Below are 27,745 nucleotides of genomic sequence, written 5' to 3'. Positions count from 1 at the left end.
TGCTTAATGTAGTGAAAGTTAATTTGGGTGGTGTATAAGGTTGCTGTTCGCTACTGTTTCCAGAGCATTTCAACATTGCACTAAACTTGCAGATTTTTTTTTTTCAAACGACAGATAAAATTATTATTTATTAGTATTGGAGTTACTGCACGAGGGGTGTCGTGTTATATCAACTCGAGTTGATTGACGTGTTTGTTGATTTAAAATTAAAATCTCCGCACGTCAACTTGCTCGGTTCATTCTGTAACACCAGATATGTCGTTGTATTTGAAAAAAACCAATACTTTTCTTTGAAACACATCTTCTTGCGGAAGAGGTGTTACCGTTTCGAGTGCACTGTTTCTTTTGAGTAATATAAGGTATTTTCAAAATATGTATTCTGTTGCGTGATTTGTGCGGTTTTTTTTTCCAACGTATTAAAATCTTAATTGTATTGTTTTTTATTTCTATTACTCAGTTTTTTTTTATTGTTAATATTTTTTTCCCAGCGATGAAGAAATGCGAGTCCGTACAACGACGGTACAACAATTGGGCGGTGTATGTACGGTCCGCTGCTGTACTGCCTTCCACACAACGTTAATGCTCTTTCTCATCTCAATTCGTAAACTTTGAGAGAGGTCAGGTGGAATATAAAATAAAAAAAAAAAACAAGTATATGCAGGTAGTATGGCTGGACTCACGGGACTGTCGACTGAGGAGGAGGCTCGTGAATACCTGGACAATGTTCGGACGGAGTATTCTTTTCAATGCTACAAAGAAAACGATGCCAATGGTAATGCGTGTGCAGTACTCGTGTTGTCAGTGCCGTTGCTGCCGCCACACCTCGCCACACCTCGTCACCTGCCGGGTCCCACGTGCGATGTGCGATGTGAGATTGCAGCAATCCCTCGCTCTCCTTTTATAACCCGTAGTTTGGTTGAGGTTGTGCTGTGAAGTGCGGACAGCGTTACTTAGCCTTAGGCTTTCGAGAATGGCAAAGTCCCTGCTCATCGATTCATACTAAATGTCTTCTTTTTTACGATTTATGTCCTCACGGCTTACTGCTCGCGCCGAACTGATGGGTCCTTACACGCTGCAGGTTGCCAGCGCCTGGCTGACTTCCTCCAAGCAGTGAGGAAGGACTTCGTCGGCGCAGCACGTGTCCTTACCTGGAACTGCCAGCAGCACGGACATCATGAAAGTTGTGCGAAGCTTGGGGCATACCACCTTGTAGGAAGAGGTTTGTATGAAAGGGGGCCAGGAAAGGGGGCCAGGAAAGGGGGCCAGTGTGTGAGTGTGGGTAAAAGATAGTAGATGAGAGCAGAGGTGGGTGTGGGAGAAAGCACGGGGTGACGGTGGACAATGCTGTTGAAGGACTGGAGCTGCAGGTATGTACGTGAGATACGAGACACGGAGTTCGTTTCACGGATGTGAGGATGGAAGGATGATGTTTAGAATTTGGGAAGGTAACCGGGTGTACGACGACTCTTCTGTGGTCTTTTCTGTCTTCTTGGCTTCAAGGTGGCATCACTGTGGCCTCATTTCCTTCATATAATTTATAATTTGCATTCTGCAGGTGGAGTGCCTGAAGACCGAGCTACGGCCTACTCTTTGTTCCTTGGCCCTTGCGAGCAGTCCTCTATAGATGTTGGGCCTGACTGTTGTCATAATCTGGGCTTATTGGCTGCACAAGGTGTGAGGCAACCTGATGGCCAGCCAAACCATGACCTCTCTCGGCGATTTTTTGCCAAAGCTTGCAACGCGGGTGTTGTGCCCAGCTGCATGCATCTCGCTATCTCTCTCGTAACACACGAACCCAGGTGAGAATGAGCACCGACTCGATGAATGTGCAAAAAGTGATGATGTATGTATATTTTTTTCATGGTTGTCTTTTTTTTTTTTGTGATCACAATTGCAATTTGTAGCAAATGCATCAAATGATTAGCTGGGGTTTGATCTGGAACCACTTGGGACCTATTGTTATGTTGACCTTTTTGTTGATGTTGACCTCAAAAATAATTCACTGCTTGAATGAAATGACCTGAAATATAAATCCTCTTCAAATTGAGTCCATCGGATGAAAATTGAGGATTTTAGACATCTCACCAAAGTTGTTCACCTTTTTACCTCAAAAATAATAGACTTCCTCATGAAAACCTCCACCATGTAGTGAAGTTTAGTGAAGATCTGTTTAAAATTGTGACCTATAGGTGATAAAACAGACAAAGACAGACAGAAAAACGAAATGAACATGCAAATATACTTGAAAAATCTTTGATTTTTACATTTCTATCTGTTCAACGCCAAACCGAGAAATGTGTCCTTTCCTTTGAATTGTTTGTTTATTTAGAATCATATGAAGTCTCAGAACAATTCGAGCTTGGTTGCCCAAGTGGCAACTTTGGGCAATTCTGGTAATTTGCATAATTCAAGATGGCTACCGATCACCATGTCGATAATTTAATTTTTTACCCGCTGGTGTGTAATGTAATGTCGCCAATACACCACATGTAATACCTCTTTTCAGGTTTTTTTATGTATGTAGAATCCATTTTTGATGTTATTCCTTCAATTACAGGTCTATCTCGTGCGTTGAAGGTCAGATAAAGGTTAAATTTGATCTCTGGATGGACAGTGAATTGAATCAACTTGACGAACATTAACGATTCACTTTATTCATGTTTTCTTCACGTGAAAAATATCACTAACATGTCACAAAAGCTGGTATTCACAATTACATAAGTGTAATATTGTACAATTAGACGATAATTGTCATCTTCCCCAACTGAATCAAATTTCTGCGTGCTCCCACTCATAATCGGGATCAGAAAGACCATCCTCATCCTCCTGGCCTTTGCTCTGCTGATCGGCACCCTCATCAAAATTCTCTTTCCCAACATCCTGATCTACATCATCCTCATAAGCCTCCTCCATATCGACGTACTCCTCATCTGTAGTTTGAACATCTCGTCTCTTTGAGTGTGGATTGCAGCAGCCATCTTCATCGGAGCAGTTGCAGTGTGGCGTAGATGAAAGATGTTCTTTGTGGCAGCCACACGCCTCAGTGATGCACTTCTTAATCTGTGCCCTGCATTGACACCGGATCACGTCAATTAGCTCTGGCGGTGCTGAGTCACCGTGAGCAGTGACAGGAACAGGGATATTATCCTGAATCTCCCATCCAAATTTTGTGAGATCAGCTGAATCATCGAGTGGAGCTTGGTGGTCTGCTGCTTTCCACAACATCACTTGTAAATGAGCCCTCAACACGTGTTGTAACAAGTTGGTCATTGTTGGAGGAAGGGCCATCACTTTGGGACTTTTCTTCTTTTGGTGAATAGCGTAAAGCGAGCAGATTCCATCGAAGTTCCTGGTACCTGACCATACAGAGCGAAGAAGAAAGGTTTTGTTGCTTCCAGCAAATCAGCTTCTGTGGTGCCCACCTCACCCAGCACGTCAGACAAGCCCGGGAAGTTCCCTGCCAGCAAAGTTTTTAGTGTGCTGATCTTGCCTTTGCCATATGGATATGAGGTTGTGTCGCACCCACTGAGGGCATGCATGCCAAGGAGTTGCAAACATTTTGACCCGAGGTCAGCACAGGTTGCATTGATATCTAGGACTGTACCGTCCCAACGCTCCATTTGTACTTTGCACTGTAGGTCTGCCTGATACACCCAAAACACCAACAGAACAAACACATCAGTGTCATCACTAAGCATGCATATCACACCCTTTCCAGAGGTGGCTGCCACAAGGACATAGGAAATCGTGGTGATGTCTGCTTCATCATGACCAAATGCACCATTGTCGCGAGTATCCATCGTTACATTATAGTCAACAGTGAAGGTGTACAACATGCTCGCCAGCCTCCGATTGTTCTTGCTCTTTAGGATGACATCTCGTTTTAGTAAAGGACTGGCAATGGAGAGCTCAGTCGATGATAATATCACCAGCCATTCTCTCATGGTCCTTCGTAGAGACATCTTGGTACTTGTGAAAGACCACGATCTTCTCAGTGGCAGCTGGGTGGTGACTCAAACGACCCGGGATCAATGCGATTAGATCTGAGGGAGGGTTTCATCGTCATGCCGCTCTGTTGCACATTCGATAAGTCTTTTTACTGCTTGTAGCTTGAATATTCTTACTCGTCCGGACTTGCTGCAGGTCCGGAGAAAGCACTTCCCAGCATCAGGCGCTGTATCGGTCATCTCGAATCATGTGAAATAAACACTAAAGTTAGGAAGAAAATTGCACAAATGCATGCAAACTTTTAGCAATAACATTAAATATGATAATATTTTTTGTTGCCATTTCATTGAAACATCCAATGGTTGTCCACACAGAGGTCAAATGTAACCTTGACCTGAACTTTTGACATGAGATTGACATGCAATCGAAAAACTAATATCAGAAATGGATTCTACACACATGAAAACCCTAAAAAAGATGTATTGCACACCATTCTAGGATTAGCGAGTTAGATGCTAAATCATCGAGATGGCGTTTGGTGGCCATCTTGGATTATGCAAATTACGAGAGTTGCCAAATGTTGCCATTTGGGAAACAATGCTCAAATTGTTCTGGGTACCCATATGAATATAAATCGACAAAAAAAAACTTCATAGGAAAGAGCATTTCTAGGTTTTGGAAATGACAAATCGACTATAACTGCAGGTGAATCGAGATACACTTTCTCTTTGTGTATCTGGATGTACCTGCAGTTGAAGGTAATTTTTATCGCAACACTTATGGGGGGGGGGGAAATAGGGGGGGTGTAATCTTTGCTTCTATCTGAGGGATGGCACACACGTCGATTAATCACCCGATCTGCAAAACACCAGGATGACAGGATATATCTCTGGATCAGCATTCAAACCCAATCGAGACAGTTTAGAGGTGAGTACCTCTTGGCCATCCTATCAGCCCTCAAATCCACACATACATTGTGAAATGCATCCTTGGCACAAAGGAATTGATTAAATAGCTTGGAGGTGCTATTTGTTGAAGAGTACAGTTTAGTATATCAATTTCTTGAATTGAAAATGGTGTGCTTGCTTATATTGTGGTTTGAGTGTTACAAGCGTTCCACTTAATGGTACACATTTTAAACCACCCAGGGATGATACCCGGGCCACTGCTTTGGTGGAAAACGCCTGCAACATGGGCCATCCTCGGTCCTGCATGGTTGCCGCTCATCTGCTCTCACAACGTGGTCTTGCTGGCAAGGTCCGGGCAAGAGAGCTGCACGCCCAGGCAGCAAGGCTACATGCAGAGAACAGGGGGCTGGATTCCAGTCTGGAATTTGGAAAGTAAAGTTTTCTTTCATGTTGTAAACTTGTTGCTCATTATGCAAATCAGATCGCCACAGTTCTTGAAGAAGCATTGCAAGATTGCCCATTGTGACTTTTAAAAGTGATTAAGACACCCAGATATCCTCTGGGTCTTTGTTGTCCAACAGACGCTTCATTCTGTCCAGAACGCGTCCAGAAAATTCTGATCTTCAAACAGGAGCAAAATGAAATGGGATCAATTATTGCAGAACGGACAAGATGAAGGGAAATTTTACTTTGTATGTGAGATTTCTAGTGGGGGGGGGGGGGGATTGCATAATATAATCGGGCCTCTCCTCCTCATGAAAGCAAAATGGCATTCCCACATCGCAACAGCGGAATATTTACGCTTTCCCCTCAGCTGTTATGCTATCCCTGACTTCCCATCATGGTCGTCTGTCCAATTCACAATCCTGCAAGATATGCAGAAATCCCATGTCATTGCCACTGTCAACCGACCATGAGCAAGATAATTCTGCCAATAAATGACCCAAAACCAGTTATCTTCTTTCTAATGTATGTATATATATATATATATATATATATATATATATATATATATATATACATATACACTTACATCGTTGAAAGTAAATCATGATGGATGTTTTGTTTCACAATGTCGCAAGATTCCCGGAAGTCCTCGGAGAAAGATATGGATGTGTCGTTTCAGAGAAAATAGTTGGAAATGATAGCAAATACCTGCTTAACCTACATGGTAAAAGCCCTGCTTGAGAGAATACCACACAGTTATTTGGTTAGTAGTCTGGTGGGTGGTCCTAGGGTCCTGAGTTCAAGCCCCGTTGGCTGCTGAATTAATACACCAGGAGGTTGACTCAACCTGTCAGTCTTCCGAGGTTGGCAAAATGAGTGCCAGTGTACTGGTAAGGGGGACACTGCATCGGCGGCATAGCCGCGTCCCAACCAATGATGCAACCAGCAGCCATAAGGCTGCACTCGAAAGAGAGAGATTTGGGCAGTGTATAAACAACAGCTTGCTGCCTTGATCACTGAGGTCTCTTTATAAGGCCTGTGACACCGATCAGCTCAAAATCCTTTTCACTGTTGCATTAGTCATTTTACACTGAAGGGAAAACTTATAGGGAGAGCATGGTGATTGTGAATTTGACAGCTCCAAAGATGTCTTTGGCTTTGCCGAGCTGAAAGCACCGACATGGTGGCTATATGATTTTTCAGGTTTAAATTGTGGGTGGAGTTAGAACTGTGCAACTAATGGGTGAAACAGAATGTTGACGACTTGGGGTTAAAGTGTGAAGTTGAGGATTTTGGGGATGTGTGGTTGGGGGGGGGGGTTGAGGATTTGGGGTTGGGAAGAGGTGGCATTGAGGATGTAAAATGTGGGGGGAAGGGTGGTCGAGGACTTGTGTTGAAGGGGGGGGGGGGTTGAGGACTTGTGGTCTGGCAGTGGGGGAAGGGAGGGTGATTTAATTGACCAACATATTTTGATAGCACGTAGCTAGCCAGGATTAATTTCACATGAAAAACTGTTTGCAATGTTGTTAGTCACATCTTGCGTTACATGTAATTTCTGTGTGTACCTGCCAGTGAATAATAATGTTCTCATCTCACAAGGGGACTGTTAATGCTGCATAGTGAAGCAATGAGGGATTAACATGAGGAAAAAAAACCCCAATCTGGTCGTGTTCAGGGGGAGGTTCGTTGAAACTCAGCTCTCCAATCGAGTTGTCGTGAGTCTAATCATGGATTTAATTAATGTGCAGCGACCTTGCCAAATATAATACCCATCCCATTGAATGAACCTATTCCATCCCTTCTCCTTGTTTATAGGATGAAATGTATTTGGATGCTGTGACAAGCTATACCCTACATGCAATATCTCACAATGTCATGGTAAAAGGCTCAGCTGGCAAGCAATGGGATGTCTGTTGCTTACAAGGAGATGCAACCTGAATACAAATTCGTTACGTGTGCAATATTCAAATGAATGTGAAATTAGTTATGTCCTGTGATATGCACATCAGTGAAGATGGAGAATATACACAATCAGTGGTATTGATGAGAAGGGTGAGAACCAGATTATTTTGTTTGAAATCAAGTAAACAAGAAAAAGAGCAATGAGAGATTGCAGACCCTCACCAGGACTTGTTTTGTGTATTTGTGTGTGGTGTTTGTGCATTTGTGTGTTACGTAATTAGAGGCCTAACTAGAACTGCCACTTTATAACTGCCGGCAGTGATGACCAAGTACCAAGACGTCCTGCTTTGATGCAACCCCGTTTTGATCGGACACTTCACCCTGACCCATGACATTTATTATTCAATTGAATTCAGAATGGAATTAAAATAAATTCAATTCAAATCAAACGGAAGTCCAAATCGGTACAGTCCTGCATTGGAGTCATCAAAAGGAACCCGAACAAGCAAAAAGCAAAGATGAAATAATCAGGAGGAACCTGGATAAGATTTGCATTTCAGCTGCTACTCCTCGACCCCCAAACCCATCCAGGCACAGCCATGTGAGCATTATTCAAAAAAAAAAAAGGAAAAAAGAAACAAGATCAAAACATTAAATAATTATGGCTGCCAGACCATGAGTCCGATCAGGTTGGAATGTAAAATATATATATATATATATATATATATATATATATATATATATATATATATATATATATATATATATATATATATATATATATATATATATATATACAGTGGGGAGAACAAGTATTTGATACACTGCCGATTTTGCAGGTTTTCCCACTTACAAAACACGTAGAGGTCTGTAATTTTTATCATAGGTACACTTCAACTGTGAAAGACGGAATCTAAAACAAAAATCCTGAAAATCACATTGTATGATTTTTAAATAATTAATTTGCATTTTATTGCATGAAATAAGTGTTTGATCACCTACCAACCAGTAAGAATTCCGGCTCTCACAGACCTGTTAGTTTTGTCTTTAATAAGCCCTCCCATTCTCCACTCATTACCTGTATTAACTGCACCTGTTTGAACTCGTTATCTGCATAAAAGACAGCTGTCCACACTCAATCAATCAGACTCCAACCTCTCCACAATGGGCAAGACCAGAGAGCTGTCTAACGACATCAGGGACAAAATTGTAGACTTGCACAAGGCTGGGATGGGCTACAGGACAATAGGCAAGCAGCTTGGTGAGAAGGCAACAACTGTTGGCACAATTATTAGAAAATGGAAGAAGTTCAAGATAACAGTCAATCTCCCTCGGTCTGGGGCTCCATGCAAGATCTCACCTCGTGGAGCCTCAATGATCATTAGAAAGGTGAGGGATCAGCCCAGAACTACACGGCAGGACCTGGTCAATGACCTGAAGAGAGCTGGGACCACAGTATCAATGAAAACCATAAGTAACACACTACGCCGTCATGGATTAAAATCCTGCAGCGCATGCAAGGTCCCTTTGCTCAAGCCAGCGCATGTCCAGGCCCGTCTGAAGTTTGCCAATGACCATCTGGATGATCCAGAGGAGGAATGGGAGAAGGTCATGTGGTCTGATGAGACCAAAATATAGCTTTTTGGTTTAAACTCCACTCGCCGTGTTTGGAGGAAGAAGAAGGATGAGTACAACCCCAAGAACACCATCCCAACCGTGAAGCATGGAGGTGGAAACATCATTCTTTGGGGATGCTTTTCTGCAAAGGGGACAGGACGACTGCATCGTATTGAGGGGAGGATGGATGGGGCCATGTATCGCGAGATCTTGGCCAACAACCTCCTTCCCTCAACAAGAGCATTGAAGATGGGGCGTGGCTGGGTCTTCCAGCATGACGACGACCCGAAACACACAGCCAGGGCAACTAAGGAGTGGCTCCGTAAGAAGCATCTCAAGGTCCTGGAGTGGCCTCGCCAGTCTCCAGACCTGAACCCAATAGAAACTCTTTGGAGGGAGCTGAAAGTTTGTGTTGCCAGCGACAGCTCCGAAACCTGAAGGATCTGGAGAAGATCTGTATGGAGGAGTGGGCCAAAATCCCTGCTGCAGTCTGTGCAAACCTGGTTAAGAACTATAGGAAACGTCTGATCTCTGTAATTGCAAACAAAGGTTTCTGTACCAAATATTAAGTTCTGTTTGTCTGTTGTATCAAATATTTATTTCATGCAATAAAATGCAAATTAATTATTTAAAAATCATACAATGTGATTTTCAGGATTTTTGTTTTCGATTCCGTTTTTCACAGTTGAAGTGAACCTATGATAAAAATTACAGACCTCTACGTGCTTTGTAAGTGGGAAAACCTGCAAAATCGGCAATGTATCAAATACTTGTTCTCCCCACTGTATTCCCCACTCAATCATAATTGTGAAGTTTCATGTTGATTGATGAAGCAATTCAAGAGAAATAATTTTTTAAAAAGATTTTCGCTCAATCTATATGACTGCCAGACTATGTGACATCAATGATTTGTGAATACCTTGGTATCTCCAAGGCTTGGGGAACATTTGTGTGAAGTTCCCCCTCGATCTGTCCAGCTGTTCTGGATAATATTTTTTTAATTGGTTTGATGTTAAATCCAACATGGCTGCCAAAGCATGTGACCTATGACATCATATGTGTGAACCTTTTGTTCCTCATGGATAGGCAGTCATATGTGTAAACTTTTGTCTCGATCTGTTCAGCCACTTCAGAGAAGAAGATTTTTGAAAGTAAAAAGAAAACAAAAACAATATGGCTGTCAAATCACGTGACCAATAACATCATATTTTTTTCTGTGCACCATTTTATCCCTAGATGACCCTCAAAAATTTTCATACTGATCAGATGTTGCGATCTACATTTGCAATTATGATGTCGTAACAAAGGCACCTATGATGTCATTTTTTTTAAATCACTTATTCTTCATGAGGAGTACTTGCCGTGTGCCGTTTCAATTTTTTCTTGGTGCGGTTTCAGAGATAGAGGTCCAAAGTTTTTGTTTTTCCAACATGGCTGCCACATCACGTGACCTATGACGTCATAATTATCAATAAAACATTCGACTTGAGTCGTCGCTCCTATTGTGAAAATTTCATATCAATCCGCCAAGCTATGCGGTGAAAAATACGAATTCTGTGCGGACAAAAAAACAAACGGACCCAAATGCAATACCCTCTCCTTCGGCGAGGGTAAAAGATAGAGGTTTTATGGTAAAAAAAAAAGATTAGTGCAAAATGAAATGGTGGGAAATCGCATGGTGCACCGTTTTGAATGTTGGGGATCAAAGAGCAGAAATGATTACATACAGTGCCTTCAGAAAGTATTCACACCCCTTGACTGTTTCACAATTTGTGGTGGTACAGCCTGAATATAAAATGGATGAAATTGAGATTTTTTTGTCACCGATCGACACAAAACACCCCATAATGACAAGGTGAAAACATGATTTTACAAAATTTTCCAAATTATAAATGAAAAGCTGAAATGTCTTGCGTCAATAAGTATTCAATCCCTTTGCTACGACACTCCAAATTGAACTCAGGTGCATTCAATTTCCTTTGATCGTGCTTGAGATGTCTCTACAACGTGATTGGAGTCCACCTGTGGCCAATTCAGTTGATTTGACATTATTTGGAAAGAAACGCACCTTTCCATACAAGGTCATACAGTTGATAGTGCATGTCAGAGCAGAAATTCTATCATGAAGTCCAAGGAACTTTCCATATGACTACAAGATTGAATTGTGAGGAGGCATATATTTGGGGAAGGGTATAAAACAATTTCTAAAGTGTTGAAAGTTCCCTAGAACAAAGTGAGTTCTATCATTTGGAAATGGAAAGAATATGGAACTACCAAGACTCTTCCTCGAGGTGGCCATTTGACCAAATTGGGCAAGAAGGACTTTGTTCAGGGAGGTGACCAAGAACCCAATGATAACACTGACAGAACTTTGGATGAATTGGGAGAACCTGCTGGAAGGACAACAGTCTCTGCAGCACTTCACCAATCTAGGCTTTATGGGAGAGTGGCAAGACGGAAGCCACTCCTGAGAAATAGGCACATGACAACATGCCTGGAGTTTGCAAAAACGCAGGTGAAAGACTTAGAGCATGAGGCAAAAGATTCTGTGGTCTGATGAGATGAAAATTGAACTCTTTGGCCTGAATGTAAATCGCTACGTCTGGCAGAAACCGAGCACAGCTCATCACCATTCTAACACCATCCCTACCGTGCAGCATGGTGGCAGCAGCATCATGCTATGGGGATGCTTTTCAGCTGCAGGGACTGGGAGACTTGTAAGGATAGAGGGAACAATATATGTCACCAAATACAGGTAAATTATTGAGAACCTGCTTCAGAGTGCAAAAGATTGTGGCAAAGGTGTTCCATCAGGACAATGGCCCCAAGCATACAGCCAAAGCAACACTGGAATGGCTTCAGAACAAGAACGTGCGAGTCCTTAAGTGGCCAAGCCAAAGCCCATACTTGATTCCCATTGAGAATCTGTGAAAAGACTTGAAGATTGCTGTTCACCGACAATCTCCAAACAACGTGACAGAGTTTGAGCAAATCTGCAAGGAAGAATGGGAGAAACTTCTCTAATCCAGATGTGCAAAGCTGATACAGACATACCCAAGAAGACTTGATACTGTCAGGTCAGGTATGGGAGCATGTGCCAGAACAGCGCGTCGCTGCATCCACTTTCCGCCGGTACTCCAGGGGCCTCCGTCTGGCCTTCCCCCAGGCAGATGCCAGGCCCATCCCCATCTCCTTGAGATGCTGGTCAACCTGCTGCAACCACGAGGGACGTGGTCGGCCCATTGGCCTCCTCCACTCACGAGACTCCCTCGCTGAGAGAATCTGGTGAGCAGGATCAGCGTCAGGAAAACGAGCCACATGTCCATACAGCCGCAACTGACGCTCACGGACCATGCAGGTAACAAATCTCATCCAAGTCTCTCTCAGCAACAGTTCGTTGGACACAAAATCTGACCAGTGATAGCCAAGGATTCTCCGAAGAGACCTGGTACCAAAGGAATTAAGTGTCCGTCTCAGATCCTTGGTCAGAGTCCAAGTGTCGCATCCATAGAGCAAGACTGGAAGCACCAAGGACCTGAAGACTCGGACTTTCGTCTTCCCGCACAGGTACCGGCAGCGCCACACCCCATGACCCAGTGAATCCATGACTCCCCAGGCCCGACCCAGACGTCTATTGACCTCTGACTCACAGCCAGCAGAGACATGATTATCACTGCCAAGGTAAGTGAATCTCTCCACGACCTCAATATGCTCACCACAAACAGGCACAGACAGGACAGCAGCATCCAAGATGCCATTGAAAGGCTGGATCTCATTTTTGATCCAGGAAATCCGTAATCCCAGTGGCTCTGACTCCTCATTCAGCACCTCACAGGCCCCGAAAGTATATCTGGAGTCTCCGCAAAGATGACTGCATCATCTGCGAAATCAAGGTCAGAGATCTTGACATTCCCAAATGATGCACCGCAGCTTAATCTCTCTGACATCCTCCGCAGAATCCAGTCCATACAAGTGCTGAAAAGTGTGGGGGCCAATACACACCCCTGACGTACTCCAGCAACAACTGGAAATAAGTCAGAGATGGTACCACCACATCTCACAGCACTCTCAGTACCAGAGTGGAGTTCAGACATCAGATCGATCAGTTTTGGTGGCACCCCACGAAGACCAAGAATCCTACAGAGTGCATCCCGATTCACTGAATCGAACGCTTTACAGAGATCAACATAGGTTGCAAGCAGCCCCGGTCGAAACTCTTGTCTGCATTCGGTGAGGACCCAAAGACCAAAGATACAGTCAATCGTTGACCTCTTTGGTGTAAAGCCTGACTTCTCTCGATGCTGGTCCTCAAGCAGATGGTGGCGAACCCCATCAAGAAATATCTGAGCAAAGACTTTGCTCAGCACCGAGAGCAGCGTCATCCCTCAGTAGTTGTTGCAGTTCTGGTGATCACCCTTCTCTTTCCAGAGAGGGACAATAAGGCCCTTCTTCCAGTCAGTTGGGATGATGCCTGTGTTCCAGGCAGAGCACAGAACTGCATGCCACACCATGAGTGCAGCATTTCCACCAGCCTTGAGATGTTCAGCATGGATGCCACAGATCCCTGGAGCTTCACCCCATTTCAACTGGTTCACCACAGCCTGTTTCCACAAACGAAACTGGATCATCGTTGATTGGAGGATCAGCAATAGAGATCGTAACACCCCTGACATCCAACTCAACAGCTGGTGGATCAGCCTGGTAAAGCCAGGCGCTCAAAGTAACCAACCCAGCAGGCCTTCATTTCGGACTCCTCTGTCAAGAGCCCACCACCCTCCGCTCGAACTGCAGTTCACCGAGGAACGGGCTGAGAGGAACGCAATGCGTGAATTCCCCTGTAAGTAGGACGAGAATCAGTTGACCACAGGTGATGCTCTACCCACTCAAAGATTCTTCGCACACAGGCCTCCTTATCAACCCTCAGCAAACGTCCAGTTTTACGCCTTAACTACCTCAACAGCTTTGCTCTGCCATTAAGCCTGGCCTTGTGACTCCAGTGTGCAGGATACTCCAGTGCAAATTCTCAATGTAAATGTATATCGTGTAGTGCTGCTTCCAGGTGAGAGAGGGTATTACAAGTGTCTGCCATTTGCAGTGCAGTATTACTGTTTCCTGTCCCTACATTTTCCAGTGTGATAAGGTGTGATTTATAGGCAGTAGGTATGTTTTTGCTTCATGCATGCAACCCAGGTTTTTTTTTTTGCCAATACAGAGCCGTCAGTTGCCTTTACACCGCCCAAATAAAGGTATGTGTCAGAAGAACGTGTTGCATGCTTGGAACAGGATCACTCATCGGGTGGGTACTCTGCTACTAAATGTAATAGGTTTCACCTGTATGTTAAACTTAAAAATTAAGCTCCCCCACTTATCTCAGGAGTTGTGAGGTACAACTCACTTGGCAACCAACAAGTAAAACATGTTGACCAAGGACCTTTCCCAATAAGTCAGACATAAAGTGGTGAAGCACCGTTCAGGAGAGGGTTATAAGAAGATTTCAAAGTCACTCAATATCCCTTTGAGTTCGGAGAAATCCATCATTAAGAAGTGGAAGACGTATTATAGTTGATAGTTAATAGTTGTTGGAAGTTGGAAGATAATATTATATTATAGTTGGAAGACGTATTCATTGAATAGTTGAAGTCATAGGAAAAATATTGTATCGTGATAAATGGCGGTTTATATCAAGGAAATCAGTCAGTCTGGAGATTTCAACTGGCAAATATTCACCAGCAACTGAAAAGTCAATGGAAACTTGGCATATACCTCCCACAGGCTTTCTGAAAACCAGCCACCATAACTTTCAAGCTCTACACACCTACCCTGGTCTCTGCTCATCCAATACCCACCTGTTTCCCCAACACTCGATTGCTAACTTATTTCACCGTTTGCCCAAAGTTGATCATCTCTTTTATGTTCCTCGACATTGTATTTGATTTATTTTTTAAATCGACATTTTGAATTTGAATACAACTCCAGCACCATTAAATACAAAAACCGTTTGGAGGTCCCATTTGATGGAAACCTTTGTTCCAAAAATGTGGTTTCATGTGATTAAAAACATGATTACTGCACAGAATACCAAAAAACAAGATCAAAATATTTAGTGTAAAAGCCAATGACAGATTAAACGTTCATGAGAAAATAGTTTAACGGGCTCAACTATAAGATGTCCAAAGGGCAGGCAGGCTTGGTGTTATGATGAACAGGCAACAACTCTCCAAATCAAACTTTTTTTTAAACGTTGGCAAGGACTGTCTTAGCAGTTGTTTTCTCATGCTAACGAGGTCAAAAGGTCAGAACAGCTATTTGTAATCAAGCTTTTGTAATACAACAAGACTAGCAGGGTGGGGGTGGGGGGGGGAAGGGCTTACATTTAATGTTGGAATGTCTGTTTCCTCCACCCCATTAGCCTTTCCTCATACTTTTCTCAAACTCTTGCTGACACCAGTCCAGGCAGAGTAGAACTCTTGCCTGTTTCTCCCACTTCTTCCGAGGAAAGAGGAGTTTCACAAGTAAGAGGTGGAGTGAGGGGATGCTGTAGGGTACCGGAAGGGACTTCTGGCAATGTTGTTGGCAAAATGATTCCCCCTTCATTGGATGCCTTTACCGCAACTTTTCCTGGGGAGGAGGAGGGACAATGTGCAATTAGATGGCATGAGGAAGGGGGATTATTGGGTTTCTTTCTGTTTTTGGTTCCTAACACTTTATTAGTGATGTCTACATGAACTATGTTAAAGACAACCACCAAACATGTTAACTCAGTACTTTGGGTTACCAGGCAGGAGTCCTGCTTTCAGACTTAAACAGGTGCCTTGGGTTACGAGGCAGAAGTCACAGACCGAGTGGCTGGAGTCGAAGGCCAGAGTCCAGTCGGGCTGGAGGCTTGGTGCACAAGAAGAGGTAGCAAAGGACACACACGCTGATGAGGAATGCGAGCAAGACCAGGGCAGCGACTCCCAGACCCACCAGTGCTCCAACACTGTTTAGTTGTGAAAACAGAACATGCACAAGACAACAAAAATGGCTATATGGTTCTTTGGGACTCTATCGTTGAGATACAGCACCACAACAAAGCAAACAGTCACAGATAACATAGCAATATTGATGCCATGGTGTCGAGAACCTCTTTCCTGATCAGAATTAAAAAAATTAAACAAAGGAACATCGCAACATTTGAGGAAGGAAAGGCTAAAGGTCAACGAATGAACTTGGAGTTGTCTGGTACAAAATAAGGGGCTCAATCATGAGCTGATCAAATGTTACAGAATGCCATAATGTTTGAAAACAATAAAAATGGTCCCACAATTGAAAAACAAAAAAAAACCCTTCGTTTGAATATTTTCCACGATGTTTAAACCACCCTTGACATAAAACCCCCATTCGTTAATCATCACACATTTCCTTTGCACTCAAAGCTCACATCCGTGAGTGGAGAAGCTTTTATGTCCAATTACATAAATCTGTTACAACGCATCCAGGACTGTTAAAAGGAGGTGAAATACAGGTGTTGTTTTGAAGCAACAGGTTTGCACGTGCTGCAGCATTGTCCAAATTTCACACTTGGAGTGCAGATTGGTTCCGAGTCTGGTGATGTTAATGTACTTTTACATTCATTTTCTTCACTACTTTTATTGTATCATCACTTAAAGGTAAAGCTAATAGATTTGCAGTTTTATGGATGAGGTTATCCTTACTATAATTCACAGACCGGTGTTTGTTTGTTTGTTGCACTACTCCTCCTTCATGCACGTAACCCAGGTTTTTTTAATTGTCTGGAGAGATTGATGCAGCTGTCAGTTGCCAATACACCACCCAAATAAAGTTACACACCAAAGAACGTGTTACATGCTTGGAACAATATCGCCCGGAGGATGCTAGGAATTATAATAGACATCATTCCAAATACATTTGCAGTGTGCGCAGTTGACATTGGGAAGAAGTGACTGGACAAAAAAAAAAATAAAGAGATGAGGACGATAATGCGTTGCAGAGCATGTGGAAAGTAAACCTTCTTTTTAAGATTTAGTGAATCAATAGTTTGACATATTGGTAATCGTAGGATGTAGATGCTACACTGCCTAAATAAATGAGGTTGCTCATGGATCACACTATTGGTTTGAAAATCACCCATGGAGGTTAAGAAAGAGGTTTAGTGGTTAGCTAGTCATTACCCTGCATGTGAAGCAAAAAGCGGGGTAAAACAATGAGTTCACTTTGTCTGTCTATCTGTCTGTCTGTCTACAAACGTCGGTTTATGATAGAGGAACTACTTAATTTCAATTGAATGGTATATTTTGAAGACAAGTCGGAACATGAATTGGAAAACAAACCTGTAGTTTAGTAGTGCTTTGGCTCTAAATTTGGCAAACTGTACAGAATGTCATTCTGATTGCACATGCGCAGATCTGTCGAGAGCCAGAATGGGTTCTGGGGCAATACTAAGTGTTGGGCCCTTCAATTTTTTTTTTTAACAATCGATATGGAGGTTTCCATATTTTCGTCGTCAGAAACAAATTCTGTTTGCAAGGGAAATTGGGGTGTTCTTCACTTATTCTTACATGCGGATTTGTTTAACCCACTTCATCTAGATGGGGTGTGGAAAACATGCCGGTGCTCACTGATGTCATTACCTCATTTCCACAATTGTCATTTTGTACATTGTTCCCACAGTAGTTCATTTTATGAGGGAGGGGTGTCACTGCCCATGCCAGGGAATCACCCTGAGTGGCTTGGAGGGAGATACAAAATAAAGTTGCCCGATGTGTTTTATTGTCACAAACAATCATTATATATGAAACCAGAAAAATGAAGGAACAAGGAGAAAAAAACATAAAATGTCATAGCCCCCGTCGTTTTGGTAATTTTGCTGCACGGAGTTAAATGGCGAGCACATATTTATTACAACTAAAATGGCTGTTAGTCGGTTCGTCGACTGGACCAGTCGGCCATCTTTGATCAGATCGCAAAATAAAGTTAGGTGCAAGTGTATGCCATCGTGTACTGTGCTTTTGCCACGTTTGAACAAAATTGGACTATGCATGTCTGGGAAATGGATGGGGAGATGTTTAAGTAAAAAAATGGCCACCAGTTGGCCATCTTGGATCTGATCTTGGAAAAAAAATGACATGCATATGTAAGCCATCATTCGTTATCTGTACGCCAAGTTTCAACAACATCAGTAAATGCATGTCCGAGAACGTGTTCGATACCATATTTTTTTTTACAACAAAAATGGACGCAGGTCTACCAGTCAGCCATCTATGATCACATCACAAAATAAAGTGAGGGACACGTGTATGCCATCATGTACTGTGCTTGTGCCAAGTTTGAGAAAAATCAGACCATGCATGTCTGAAAATGGTTTGGGACACATATAAGTAAGAAAATGGCCTTCAGTCAGCCATTTGGATCTGATCGTGGAAAAAGATGACGTGCAATGTAAGCCATTATTCATTATGTGTGCCACGTCTGAACAACATTGTTAAATGCATGTCCGAGAAATGGTGAAGGACGTGTTCAACATTGGAGTTTTTACAACTAAAATGGCCACCAGTCAGCCATGTTTGATCACATTGCGAAACAAAATGATGTGCCTATATCATACCATCATGTATTGTCTTTGTGCCAAGTATGAATAAAACCGGTCCATACATGCCCGAGATATACATGCGGACGCATGCACAAACAGACACGAAAATCGAGACCAAATCCATAAGCCCCCGTTTCGGTCCAATGGGGCTTATAATCCAATGGGGCTTATAAGTCCAATGGGGGCTTATAATTATGAGCACAATTTGGTCCGGACCCCAGGTAGTTACCCCGCCTTCCCTACCATCCGGTCTCGGGGCCCCTGCACACGCGCACAGAGGATAATGTAATTTTTTTAGTCTGTCTGCCTGCCTGGCAGTCAAATAAAATTGAAAATCACTCCAAACAGGAAACTTAGTTTTTAAAAGATGTCATGAAGGACATCAACAACTGGCACAAACGTTTTTTTCGTCTCAAGAAAGAACTAATTGAACTACAGAGCTGCCATCGGAAATTGCTGATGGTTCCCGGTATAGCTAACTCATAATATTAGTTCTCCCTTGAAATTCTGCCTCATGACAACAAACTAATTTTTTTTTCTCCAAAAAGTGGGACGCCACAGACACTAAGACTTAGCGCCTCCCTTCGGCAAGCACAATGTTAAAACTAGAGGGGGAGCACTCGGGAGAGTGCAAAACCTCCGCCGCCAATACTGCTGGGTCACTCAAGTGAACCTTATATCTTATTCATTAAATATGTCAACAGTGCTGACAGAGTTACAGTTCTTTTCTCCAACATTTTTTTTTTGGGGGGGGGGGTTGGAAATCACTTAAAACATGTAGAAATGCACAAAAAAATTTTTTCTCTAACTATTTTTTTTTGGGGGGGGGGGGGGTTGGAAATCACTTAAAACATGTAGAAATGCAAAAAAAATAATTTTTGTCTAAATCTTTTTTGGGGGGGGGGGGGCGGGGAGGGGACCAAGTCCAAAAGCTAATGGCATGATCCTTGGACCATACCTAACCCCCCCCCCCACCAAGTTTCGTCGAAATCCGTCAAGGAGTTTTTCCGTAATACTGTTCACAAACAAACAAACAAAGAAACAAACAGAAAGGGGTGAAAACAGTAACCTCCGATCTTCGATGGTGGAGGTTAATTACGAATGTAACGTGTGAAATAAGGTGGTGTAAAAAACGCTTCATCTTCATTGTTTTTTCCTGCTCTCCCCCTTTATATGGGGGTGAGGTCGGATGGCACCAAGCTTCTGCCCTGCCTTGTCTCGGGGACTCCTCTACCTTCCTCTGCCTTCAGCTAACTCCTGTCCATGCCTCTTCAGTGGCGGTAAACTTCCGAAAAAGTTTTTTTCGACAACCCTCAAAATATTTTATTTAAATTGGAAATGCAGGAAAGAACCGATGGTGCAACATGCCCTATTCTACCTTTTCTTTTTTTGTATACATTGTTGAGGCTGGTATGAGAGATAAAACACAACGCAAAACAAGGGGGCAGGAGAGGAAAAAGGATAAAACAGTGGGGAACAGAGACATGAGGAGATCTGTGGAAGGGAGATGGATGGGGTGGGGAATGCAAGGGATACAAGATGGACAACACAGGGACTTGGGGGGGGGGGGTGGCGGGAGAGGAGACGGTGGAATACAGAACGACCATCGACCTACCTGCGGTGAGATAGTGAGAGGCCCAAAGACTCAGCCTCACCGCGGGAGAAACCAATGATCCGAAAAGCCTTGCTTTCCACAGCGTGAAGCTGAGAAAGGTGAGAGGCAGGAGCACCAGCCCTACGGCAAGAGCAGTACTCCACCAGGCTGTGGACAAAAGCTTTATATGTGGTCAGGAGCTCAGGTGGGCCGAGGAAGGACTTTGCACGACGGAGAATTCCCAGTCAGCGACTGGCTTTGGAAGCTAGGTTGGAAATGTGACTTTCTCAGGAAAGACCATGGCAGATAGTGAGACCCAGAAGCTTGAATGAAGGGACTTCTACCAGAGGATTGTTGAGAGAGTAGATGGGGGGAGGGTGGGTGGGGGGTTCCAAACAGCCCTTTCGGAGAGACATAGTGAGAGTGTGAGATTTGTCCAGGTTGAAAGACATGTTCCACATGTTGGATCAGTTTGTGATTTTACCCAGATCTGCAGGAAGCGCAGAAGCTGTTGCTTGCCGGTCTGAGGGATGACAGAAGGTACGGCAGAGGGGTGAGTCATCAGCAAAGAGATAAAGAGGATTTTCCAGGGAGTTGGAGAGATCATTGATGAAAACCAGAAAAAGCACAGGGCCCAGAACGCTGTCTTGAGGAACTCCAACCTGGACAAGAAGAGGGGGTGAGAGAACTCCATTTAGGGCCACACATTGGCTGCGATAGGAGAGGAAGTCTGCAAGCCGTGCGTGGAGATGGACTTGGACACCATAGAATGAGAGTTTGGTGAGCAGGGCAGGGTGCCAGACCGTGTCAAAAGCACGCGATATATCGAGGGATATGGCTCTGATTTCATGTCTGGCATTGAGTACCTCCATCCATTGTTGGGAGAGCAGGAGCAGCATAGAGAGGACATAGTGATCTGGTTTGAAACCAAATTGATGATTGGAAATCAAATCATTTGAGAAGAGAAAGAATTTAATGTCTGGAGTGATGATGGATTCCATAACCTTACTAATGTTTGGAGAAGGTTGATATGTCTGTAGTGGCAGGAGTCTGATTTTGCACCTTTTTTATGCAGTGGGGTAATGTTTGCTGATTTCCAAGCAGATGGCAGATTACCTTGAGAAAATGAGAGGGTGAATAGAACAGAAAGAGGGTGAGCAAGAGTAGAGGAGCAGGTTGTTAGGATACGAAGGCTGATGCTGTCTGGACCGGTTGCAGAATCTGAGTCAAGGTTTGACAGCAAGCTCTCCACCTTGTCAGAAGAAAAGGACACAGAGTCTCGGGACAGCTGGGTACGACGGTTTAAGTTGGTTACAGAAAGTGATGGGTTTCGGACACAAGATTTTGATGCAAACATGGAGTTTAGAGATTCAGCCTTTTCACGTGTGGTGCCAGCAGTACGGTCATTTGAGGTCAGGGAAGGGATGGAGAGGGAACATACACTATAAACAAATTTGATTTGACGCCACCAGGATTTGGAGGAGGGAGAGAGGTTTGAGAGTTCAGACTTGAGATTAGAAAGATGTTGTTTTCTGGCTCTCCTGAGGGTAGACAGTAGACACACACTTATTCTGAGCTTTATGGAAGGAACTGAGATTACCCTCAGTTGGATTTGCTTTCCATGGAGGCAAAGGCAAGTTGTTTCAGGACAACTGCCTCGCCACAAACTTAAGTGAACCATGGGCGGGAGGAAGGGTCGGACAACTGAAGACGAGAGGGGATAAATCTGTGCACGAGAGAGAGGAAGTTTCTTTGAAAGAATTCCCGGGACAAGTTGATGTTGGAGAAAGTAGCGATGGGAGACCAGTTTTGAAGTTTGATGGCTGCTTGGAGACCCTGCCAGTCAGCCTGAGTGAAATGCCAGACTCAACAGCACTGAGGTGGTTCTCTAATAACAGCCAGAGAGATGTCTACTTTGACAAGCACGTGGTCAGAAGAACCGATTGGAGCGGAGGAAGAGCAGCAGAATTTCTCAGGGGAATTTGTCAAAATCAGATCTCGAAGAGATGGAGTACAGTTGGTTGAGATTTGGGTCAGGAAGTTGACCGATTGAGTCAGTCCCAATGATTCGCAGAAGTCTTTTGCTGAAGTGCCATGACAGGTGAAAGAGGTACCCACACCAAGCCAACTGGCATGATGACAATTGAAGTCACCACATATGAGGAAGAGAGAGTTCAGATGAGAGGATAGAAGTTGGTCCATGTTTTTGGATGGTGAGGTGTAAATGTAGTCATCGCTGTTTGGTGGACGGTACAACACACATATAAACTTGAGGTGTGAGTGGAGGGAAAGCTGTAGCCAGAGGTATTCCTGGGGGTGTGGGGGAGTGAGGGCAGTGCATGGAGAGTGAGGAAAAGAGCAACCCTGCCATCAGGACGAGGCTCAGGTCTGTCATACCGGAGAAGGGAGTAACCAGGGAGAGATAGAGACGTCTTGAAGGAGGAAAGTTTCTATTCGGCAGATTATATCTGGTTTGTCAGTGGCAACCTGTATGGAACGATGTCAGGTTTAAGCAAAAGCCCCGGATATTTTAGGTCCACACTGTTAAGGAAGGAGGGGAGGAGGACGGTAGGACAAGGGAGGTGGTAAGGAGAGTTGTTGAAAGTGTGGGGGATTGCAGAAGAGCAAGGGGAGGAGGCCGGATGAGGAGGAGAAAAGGCTCTGTGGTGCTGGGTTGAGATACAGTGGGGAGTAATGAGAGAGGGGTAGAAGGCAGTTGAGGATTTGAGGAGGTGGAGTGATGAGATGGAGGAGAGAGGGCAGGGGAAGGAGGCAGCTTTGTGTATGTGGGGGGGGGGAACTTTGAGAAGGGTGAGTGAGGGGGGTGAATGGAGTGAATTAAATAATCACTTTCACTCAGAGGTGAGAAACCAGGGGTCTTGAAGGATATGGGTGTGGAAGCAGGCTCCCTTGGCAGGTCTCCAGGGTTAGTAGCATGGGCAGTGCAGACGGCATGGCCAACCCCACAGCACCAAGGAGAGAGAGAGAGAGAGAGAGATAGGCGAAGAGGAGCAAAGAGAAGAGGAGGGACCATCCATGTACCTCCCTCCCCCACTCCAACAGGCTCACTGCCTTTTTTCTCCTCCGACTCGGTCCAACTTGCAGCGAGAACATAAACAGATCAGAAAGTAACAGAGCAAATGGAATAGAAAAAGAAAGGGGGGGGGCACACCAACAGCAGGGTTGAAGGACAAAATAGAGGGAGACTTTGAGAAAGACGTGATTTATGGAAGAATGAGGTTTAAGGGAGGACACAGGGGTATACAATATGGACATAGTGGCAAAGTCTCATTCACAGAAATGGAAGGAAAAACTGGAAACTCAGAAAGATATGGGCTTGGGGAGGGTTAATGGCATTACATAGTTCATTGCTGTAGATGGGGTGATCTGAGTTGGTGGTGAACAGCTGTCTTGAAGTCATGGAGCAAAGAATGAGATTGAAAAGACTGAGAAAGTTGTTTCCACAGGCGGGGAAAAAGTAGGAAGTGAGCAGTGATTGAGTGGAGGTGAGCAGTGATTCTGGATCTTGGGAGTTTCACCAGAAGGCAGTTACTGGCAGACTGTGCACTGCAGAAATCTGAGAGTGGGGGAGGCAGAGCAGAGAAAGGAGAGATGGTGAAAGACTGGAAGGAGGCAGTGGGAGACAGAGAGACCACCGACCTGTCTGCGATATGAAAGTGATAGTCCCAGCGACTCAGCTTCATCACGGGAGATTCCAATCATGTTGAGGCCTTGGTTTTCATGGCGTCAAGCTGAGAAAGGTATGAGGCAGGGGTGCCATACCATAGGGGAGAGCAGTACTCCAAGAAGCTGTGGATGAAGGCCTTGGAGGTGGATAAAACTGCACGACGGAGGATGCCCAGTCAGTAACTGGTTTTGTAGCCCAACTTAGAAGTGTAATTTGCCCAAGAAAATTAAATAATTATTCGGCAAAACCTCTCTTGGGATGGGCATGTACCAACGCTGGCCAGTTTCAGACTTCTAAAGCCATGTATTTTCTATCGTTCCGAGTCTTTCTTTGAAAAAAATAAAATTGTATCAACTGCAGTTTACAACGTCGTAGCTCTCCACGACAGGCGGGCACTCCTGCATTGCATGTGTTTTCCTGGATGCTGTGGCATCTCCTCCGATGAGGGCAAAGCACAAGGCCTGTTTAGTCTCACATCGCAGAACGGTCAGTGTCATCTGTTTTTTTTCTTCTGTTTTTATAACCACCACTCCAGTCCAGCTCTCTCAGGCAGTTCCTTCTTCCCTCTGTCACAAGTCGAGAGTTCGTGCACCACTTCTTGTGTTCGTTCTTTGAAGGCGCATCTAATGAATCAAGTGACAAGCAACGAACAGCTATGTTTACAAAAGGTGATGGATTACAGGCCATGAAACCAAGTTTATTTAAAAAAAAAAAATTCCACTTATTGCATCCAATTTCAGCTTTCATACATTTTCACATAATGGGTAAATTGCTTTGATCGACACGTGGACACATTGGTGACGCTCGTGATCATCACTGGACCGAAAGGCGAAGACATATACATTGTGGATGGAACGTCAACAACAAGCACCACGTTGACTATAAACACCGGTCTCACAAAAAATGTGTCAGACACACTGGCAATATAAAATGGTGGATGGAACATCAATGTCGTTGGAAAGGAGATCGAAAGTGGAAGTGTAAGCTACATCAGAAAATCAGTACCTTGCCTGAGGAATGTGGGTTATGGGGGGGGGGAGAATGGGGGTTGTGAAACAAATGTTTGGATTCATCCTGAGCTGCAAGTGATATAATCATTTACCACAACATAGACATGTTGGAATATGCAAATTGACCATCATATAACTGCGTTTGGCGACATCAAATCACTGGACCGGTGTTTATAGTCAATATAGTCAATATAGACCGGTTTACAAAACCCCCCCATCCACTTTCTCAACAATCCTCTGGAAGAAGTCTTTTCTTTCAAGCTTCTGGGTCTCACTATCTGCCATGACCTTTCCTGGGAAAGTCACATTTCCAACCTCGCCTCAAAAGCCAGTCGCCGACTGGGAATCCTCCGTCGTGCAAAGTCCTTCCTCGGCCCTCTTGAGCTCCTGACTACTTACAAAGCTTTTGTCCGTAGCCTGATGGAGTACTGCTCTCCCCTCTGGGCTGGTGCTCCTGCCTTCCACCTTTCTCGACTTCACGCTGTCGAAACCAGGGCTTTTAAGATCATTGGCATCTCCCGCAATGAAGCTGAGTCTTTGGGCCTCTCACTCAATCACCGCAGGTTGGTCGGTGGTCTTTCTGTCTTCTACCGACTCCTCTCCAGCCTTGCCCCCCTGCTCTCTCTGCGATTTGTCCCAACCACATTTCCACAGGGCGCTCAAGGTCCGCCAACAACCCCCTTCTGGTAAAACTACCAAAATCACGAATCACTGCTCATCTTCACTCTTTCATTCCTCTTTTTTCCCGCCTTTGGAATAAACTTCCTCACTCTATTCTTTCCCATTCTTCCCTCCAGGCTTTCAAAACAGCTGTTCACCACCACCTCTTATCTTCCCCCATCCAAATCCTCGATCTTTTCTACCCCCGATAATCCACCAAAGCCCACTTCCTTCAATTCTCCTGCTTTCCTTCCTGAAAGTCCCTGTAATGTCCATCTTCTCCTCGCCATGTTCCCCGTCCCATCCCCATCCCTCTCCCTTCCACAGTTCACCTGTGTCTGTTCCCCAATGTTTTGTCCCTCCCACTCCCACCCCTCTTGTCTCATGCCTCCTTGCTGTGAGTTGTGTGTTAGCTCTCATACGAGCCTCGACCAAGGTATACAAAAAAAAAAAAAAAAAAATGCATATTTTGCAATACAGTGCGGTGCACATGCACGTTCAGCATCAATAAACAGCAAGAACAACATCGTGGAGCCCAAATCGTGAAAATTCAAAGGAAAAACAAGACTTTCTGAAGAAGTTTCCAGAAATGCTTGATGTGCCACGGTTACCATGGAAACCAATGATCGTTTCCGGCAGCTACCGTGACAGTGACGTCGTATAAACTATAAACAATAAACACGATTAAGATTTAAAATCAATTCCATCGTTCGTAAGATACGAAAACCGATCAAGTATTATCGTCTCGATGTTTGATTAATATAAATAACAATAATATATTTACATTTTAAATCCTCACCATCTTTTCGCAATTCGAATCTCGTACACATGAAATACAGAGGCAATTTCACATGTGAATACAATCGTAATTCCCAATTTAATTCGATTTCCATAAAAATACCACGCAGCATTTGATAGATTTTTAAATAGTCAAATCACCTCAGAAGCCAGAAATCAAGAAAGCTAAAATGTGCGTGTGTAAAATACATCGTGACAAAAAAAACCCCCGAAAACAATCAAATTATTTACATGATCGCGGAAAATGAAGACTATTAAAGCAATAAAATGAAAAATAAATTAAATTAAAATCCTCATTTATAAGGTCATTCGTGAAAAAAAGTGGGAAACCAGCCAAACCAATGGAAGTGTGCAATATACATCACTGGAAAACAACTACTTGCTCGAACCATGATTGTGGGGGGAAAAAAAAAAACAAAAGGAGAGAGAGAGAGAGAGAGCTCCATATTAATAAGAATAAAATGAGTGCTAAATGAAAGGTTAAAAACAAGTGCTTGCCGAATTTAGTATTTTAAATCGACAATAAACGGTAATACAAGAATCATGCGCATAAATATAAAATGGATATTACGACATTAAGTGGGGGGGGGGGTGTGCTCCCTGTCCCGCTATTTGTTGTCTCCAGCCGTACCTGAGGGACAACATATATCCGTGCGGGTATGGAAAGTACTGGTCCGCCTCCAGACAGCAGTACTTCTTGTCTGAGAATCCGCAGCAGAAGAGCACGTTGTCCTGCTCGTCCGGCAGACACGCGAACGCCGGTTGTAGGTTCCCTTCGGTGTCGTGGTACTTCTCGCACAGGTGCTCCGCCATGGTGTTCGCTATGGCCTCGAGCGCGGCGCGCTGCCCCTGCTCCACAGACGTGCTGTTGCTTTTCCTCAAGGCGGGACGCACATCTCCTCGTTCCCTCGCACACTTTCCCGCCTCACCACCCTCACCACCCTCTCCACCCTCTCCCTGCATCTTGTGTCACGCTCACTCCCGTTGACTCTTCTTCTTCTCGATTTTTATTAACCCTGCTTGGTTTGAGTGGTACATCGCTACCGTACTTCTTGTAGGTTTGAGTGGTACATCGCTGCCGTACTTCTTGTACTGTTCATCATCTCGTTCCCCGTGCAGCGCGAGACAGGGGTTTGGAATCACGTGTCTGTCTGTCTGTCTGTCTGTCCGGACTGTAACTTTTTTTTTTTTTACCATTTGAGCTTTTGTTTTCAAATTTTGAACAAAGCTTTATTTTGAGAACGAGTGTGGGATCGACGCATTGTGCACACCTTGCACGTTATTGCAGAGGCATAGGCAGTAGGGGGTGGGGTGGGGTGGGGTGGGAGGAGGTCGACCAAATGTATTTTGTGCTCTGACCGAATGAACACTGCAATCAGAAGTCAGAACAAAACATGTATAAATAAAAATAGGGGCAATACCCCTGGGCACTCACCTGCTGCAATAATAATACTGAGGAGGACATCAACATGGGACACAATCGGCAAAATATACCAATGAACCAATGTTATAGCAAATACCTATTTTGGGGGAGCAACCCCTCCCGCCCTCCCCCACATCCCATAAATCCCCATTGACCCTGAC

General features: G+C 44.1%; 2 protein-coding genes and 1 pseudogene across 6 annotated transcripts; 1 reads left to right on the top strand and 2 right to left on the bottom strand.

Annotated features, from left to right (window-relative positions):
* Positions 1 to 208: 208 nt before the first annotated feature.
* Positions 209 to 7,426, top strand: COA7 (cytochrome c oxidase assembly factor 7). Of its 3 annotated transcripts, XM_085886044.1 has the most exons (6): positions 209 to 359; positions 489 to 868; positions 1,079 to 1,219; positions 1,556 to 1,799; positions 4,821 to 4,875; positions 5,097 to 7,426. In XM_085886044.1, the coding sequence occupies exons 2-6, from the start codon at positions 667 to 669 to the stop codon at positions 5,100 to 5,102; spliced, it is 648 nt and encodes a 215-aa protein (XP_085742170.1). In that variant the 5' UTR covers positions 209 to 359; positions 489 to 666; the 3' UTR covers positions 5,103 to 7,426. The 3 variants fall into 3 exon arrangements, with proteins under 3 accessions (XP_085742170.1, XP_085742168.1, XP_085742169.1); XM_085886042.1 differs by lacking the exon at positions 4,821 to 4,875 and having other exon boundaries at positions 218 to 359; XM_085886043.1 differs by lacking the exon at positions 4,821 to 4,875 and having other exon boundaries at positions 227 to 359; positions 489 to 772; positions 5,097 to 5,810.
* Positions 2,333 to 3,962, bottom strand: LOC147025254 (uncharacterized; annotated as a pseudogene).
* LOC147025252 (protein shisa-like-2B) lies at positions 4,050 to 27,250 on the bottom strand. 3 transcript variants are annotated; one of them, XR_015059410.1, is made up of 4 exons: positions 26,793 to 27,243; positions 15,662 to 15,801; positions 15,194 to 15,440; positions 4,050 to 4,187 (listed from the first exon to the last, which is right to left on the bottom strand). XR_015059410.1 is itself a non-coding variant. In XM_085886045.1 (3 exons), exons 1-3 carry the CDS (start codon positions 27,122 to 27,124, stop codon positions 15,250 to 15,252), a joined length of 663 nt encoding a protein of 220 aa, XP_085742171.1. In that variant the 5' UTR covers positions 27,125 to 27,241; the 3' UTR covers positions 14,909 to 15,249. The 3 variants fall into 3 exon arrangements, 1 of the variants encoding a protein (XP_085742171.1); XM_085886045.1 differs by lacking the exon at positions 4,050 to 4,187 and having other exon boundaries at positions 14,909 to 15,440; positions 26,793 to 27,241; XR_015059411.1 differs by lacking the exon at positions 4,050 to 4,187 and having other exon boundaries at positions 15,306 to 15,440; positions 15,598 to 15,801; positions 26,793 to 27,250.
* Between the last annotated feature and the right edge of the window lie 495 nt (positions 27,251 to 27,745).

Source organism: Eptatretus burgeri, chromosome 6, assembly GCF_056783735.1.
Source record: "Eptatretus burgeri isolate ZD-2024b chromosome 6, Ebu_testis_v1, whole genome shotgun sequence".
Classification (NCBI taxonomy): domain Eukaryota; kingdom Metazoa; phylum Chordata; class Myxini; order Myxiniformes; family Myxinidae; genus Eptatretus; species Eptatretus burgeri.
This window is presented reverse-complemented; position numbering and strand designations above follow the sequence as displayed.

What these genes read in the sequence shown, in the direction of transcription:
- COA7 (XM_085886042.1), top strand. Translation starts at nt 667, where the DNA reads ATGGCTGGACTCACGGGACTGTCGACTGAGGAGGAGGCTCGTGAATAC. An exon ending in ATACCACCTTGTAGGAAGAG is followed by an intron (nt 1,220 to 1,555) that starts GTTTGTATGAAA and finishes TGCATTCTGCAG; the next exon opens with GTGGAGTGCCTGAAGACCGA. An exon ending in CTCGTAACACACGAACCCAG is followed by an intron (nt 1,800 to 5,096) that starts GTGAGAATGAGC and finishes TAAACCACCCAG; the next exon opens with GGATGATACCCGGGCCACTG.
- LOC147025252 (XM_085886045.1), bottom strand. Translation starts at nt 27,124, where the DNA reads ATGCAGGGAGAGGGTGGAGAGGGTGGTGAGGGTGGTGAGGCGGGAAAG. An exon ending in GGATATATGTTGTCCCTCAG is followed by an intron (nt 15,802 to 26,792) that starts GTACGGCTGGAG and finishes ACAACTAAACAG; the next exon opens with TGTTGGAGCACTGGTGGGTC. An exon ending in CCTTCGACTCCAGCCACTCG is followed by an intron (nt 15,441 to 15,661) that starts GTCTGTGACTTC and finishes CCTCCTCCCCAG; the next exon opens with GAAAAGTTGCGGTAAAGGCA.